Below are 3912 nucleotides of genomic sequence, written 5' to 3' on the forward strand. Positions count from 1 at the left end.
TTTTTGTTTTTTTGTTTTTTGAGACAGGGTTTCTCTGTATAGCCTTGGCTGTCCTGGAACTCACTTTGTAGCCCAGGCTGGCCTCGAACTCAGAAATCCTCCTGCCTCTGCCTCCCGAGTGCTGGGATTAAAGGCGTGCACCACCACGCCCGGCTTGTTTTTCTGAGGACACTAAGCCATGGTTTCATTTGAGCCATCTCTCTTTGCTCTGATGTCTTCTGTAGCTCATGAGAAGGAGACTCGAGGCCTTACCTCCATTGTTGGCTTTCTTCAGCGTGGTCAGACTGAAAATAGGGGTTTTTCTACAGCTCCCTGCAACTCTCTCCTCCAGTTTTCCTTCACCAAGAAAGATCTTTATCTCAGAACTAAGTAGCCAGTGTGTGAGGAACAGAAAATTGTGACACTATCACAATACTTGTGGTTGCTGTTCAAACAAACAAACAAACAAAACAAAATGGAAAAAAAATAGCATTTCCATCTACATTTTCTTGTTTACAGGGTGGAGCAAAATGAATCAAAGAAGCATAGATTTGTGGCAACAGAGATGGTGCTTTGTACAATATGACACATACTGTGTATCAAAGAAATATTTGTACCACTTCTCTGAAGTTGACATTGGAATGACATTGTAATCCTGGCCATCTGTCTTCCCCCTGTAGATGTGGATGAGTGTGCTGTGGTGAACGGAGGCTGCCAGCAGCGCTGTATTAACACTCTGGGCACCTTCCACTGTGAGTGTGACACAGGATACAGACGCCATGCTGACGAACGTACCTGCATAAGTGAGTAAATATTAGAGCCAGCTTGAAGCCATTTTCAATAAAAATCGACCTGCCCACGCAAGGGGCAGAGGAGAAAGATTTCTCTATTGTAAATATATATATATATATATATATATATATATATAAAAGCTGATGGTATTTGAGTTCAATTCCATGTTGTAGGATATAAAAGGCATTTTCCTTATTAAAAGATAGGCAAAGATGGAGAAGGGTATGCAGAAATTAATGTTTGCAAGCACAACTCGATTTTCCAAATATGTGAATATTTCTATAGTGTATAATTTTGGGCATATTTAGAGAACTATAAATTTGTTATTTATTACTTACACAAGTATGATACCAAACTGAAAGGATGGGGAACTTTAAACCATGATAATTACTAGCTGTGGCATTCTCATGTAGAACTACAGTCAAAAATAAATTCAAGACAAAAGCTGTCACTGAAAAAATTATAATAAAATTATATCCCAAAGAAGTTGAAGTTACCCAAGTGTACTTAAGACTATACATATTAAATATAGTTACAGAATATTCTGCAACAAAATATGCTTAAATGTAATTTAGGAACAATAAAATGATCATTCATCTCTTTGATTACATGATTTCAAATTCATAGATTTCCTACATTAAATAATACTTTTGTAAATGAAAAGAAATGAGTTTTAAAGTCTTCTTTGTGTGATAAGTAGTGTTTCTCGTTTTCACTGAAATATTTTTTCTTTTTCAACTTTTTTTATTAGATATTTTTTTATTTACATTTCAAATGCTATCCCGAAAGTTCCCTATACACCCCCCCCGCCCCTGCTCCCCTACCCACCCACTCCCACTATTTGGCCCTGGCCTTCCCCTGTGCTGGGTCATATAAAGTTTGCAAGACCAAGGGCCTCTCTTCCCAATGGTGGCCAATTAGGCCATCTTCTGCTACATATGCAGTTAGAGACACAAGCTCAGGGGGTACTGGTTAGTTCATATTGTTGTTCCACCTATAGGGTTGCAGCTCCCTTCAGCTCTTTGGGGAACTTTCTCTGGCTTCCCATTGGAGACCCCGTGTTCCATACTATGAGCATCCACTTCTGTGAGCATCCACTTCTGTATTTGCCAGGCACTGGCATAGCTTCATGCGAGACAGCTATATCAGGGTCCCTTCAGCAAAATCTTGCTGGCATGTGCAATAGTGTCTGGGTTTGGTGGCTGATGGGATGGATCCCAGGTGGGGTAGTCTCTGAATAGTTCATCCTTTTGTCACTGAAATAATTTGAGTAAAAGTGTTTTTGTTTTTCACCGAGCGTTGATCCTCACCTGATATGATACTTTCCAGGTTTACCTCAGGCCCCTGTTTAAAATAATCATTATATTAATATAGTACCTGGTATAGGACAATTTAATGACTCTTTTTTAATATAAGTTCTATTGACCATGTCATCCTTATGTAATTGTTATTTGTAGCATACAATGCACTTTATATGCTACTATATATAGTTTATACTGTGAAATGTGGGCTATAAACCACCAATATCAATTAGTGTATTAGTGTCAATACATGCAGTTTGCTGTTGCCAGCATGTCTGAGAGGAGGCCCAGGCAAAAGAGCTAAGATGCTGTAGTCCTTACTCTGATGTTGATGTGAGAAAGCAGGTTTCAAAAGTGTTAGAGAATAAAAGGATCAGGACACAAGGAGATCTTTTTCAAAGTCAAGTGAAGGTACAAATAGAAATCAGACCCTAATATCAGCATGATGGTAGGCACAGAAAACATACGATAGGACAGTGGCCAAAGCACATTTATTGAATGGAAACTTTCTCTGTCTCTCTCTCTGTCTCTCTGCCTCTCTCTCTCTGTCTCTCTCTCTCTCCCTCTCTCTCTGTCTCTCTGTCTCCCTCTCTCTCCCCCCTCTCTTTCCCCCCCTCTCTCTGTCTCTCTGTCTCTCCCCCTCTCTCTCCCTCTCTCTCTGTCTCTCTGTCTCTCCCCCCTCTCCCCCTCTCTCTGTCTCTGTGTCTCTCTCTCTCTCCCTCTCTCTCTCTGTCTCTCTCTGTCTCTCTCTCTCTCCCCTCTCTCTCCCCCCTCTCTGTCTCTCTGTCTCTGTCTCTGTCTCTGTCTCTGTCTCTCTCTCTCTCTCTCTCTCTGTCTCTCTCTCCCTCTCTCTCTCTGTCTCTCTCTGTCTCTGTCTCTCTCTCTCTCACAGGATCAATGACACTTCCATTCCTAGGTCACATGCTACTAACATCTCTTTAAAATGCTGCCCAAAGTTCCACATGACAGCTGGGCAGGAGCAGGGTGAAGCTGAGATATGCAAATGAGAAATGTGTTGGGAAAGGAGATGCTAAGCTGATGAAATTTTTTTATCTAATGTAAAATTATTTTTTTTGAATTCGTGGTTTATATGAAACTGAAAGAGAAGGTCATTGTGAAAGGGAGAGAAGAACAGCAAGCATTGCTAACTTTAGGCTGGGGCTACAAATAGTTCACTAACCTCTTCACAGTCACTAGCTACTCCAACAAGCCACTCTTCTCTTCTTCGCCATCATGGTTATTGTGTTAATGGCATTTGGATAAAACTGAGCATCTAGTCAATTGGGACATTATGGTTACCTTATTCCATTTCTAGTTCTTAAACTGCATATCCAGGAAGTCACTATGACAGTGACTTAATTTCTGCTCCGTATGTGTTCTTTCCATTCAGAAATCCAGCATTGTAGACAAACTTTATTTCATACAACTAACAAATGAACTTAACTCATGTGAAATGTAAACCCGTGGCCACACATGTCAGGGCTCCAACCCCTCGGCTGGCATCTACAGTAGCTGTTGGGCAGAAATACTTTGCTGTAACGGAGGTTTTGATGCCTTTGCTGAGCACATACAAGGAAATTTGGTCACAGGAAGACTTTGGGGAAGTTCTTTGACAACACAGTAATCAACCTCGAGAAAGGTTCTAAAAGACGCACTTTGAAAGTGCTTTGTGGCATGTGCATTAGTATCTGGGATTGGTGGATGATGATGGGATGGATCCCAGATGGAGTAGTCCCTGGATAGCCCATCCTTTCATGTTAACTCTAAATTTTGTCTCTGTACTTATATCCTTTCATGGGTATTTTGTTCCTTATTCTAAGGAGGAATGAAGTATCCACAC

General features: G+C 40.8%; 1 protein-coding gene across 3 annotated transcripts in view; it reads left to right on the forward strand.

Annotated features, from left to right (window-relative positions):
• Positions 1–3912, forward strand: part of LOC110320670 (EGF-like and EMI domain-containing protein 1) — a 569140-nt gene that overhangs the window by 466120 nt on the left and 99108 nt on the right. For all 3 annotated transcript variants that reach the window (XM_021196777.1, XM_029537778.1, XM_021196778.2), the window contains exon 6: positions 660–782. In XM_021196777.1, coding sequence (XP_021052436.1) covers positions 660–782 — 123 coding nt within the window. The remainder of the gene's footprint in view (positions 1–659; positions 783–3912) is intronic.

This window comes from Mus pahari, chromosome 4, assembly GCF_900095145.1.
Source record: "Mus pahari chromosome 4, PAHARI_EIJ_v1.1, whole genome shotgun sequence".
In the NCBI taxonomy this organism is placed as follows: Eukaryota; Metazoa; Chordata; class Mammalia; order Rodentia; family Muridae; genus Mus; species Mus pahari.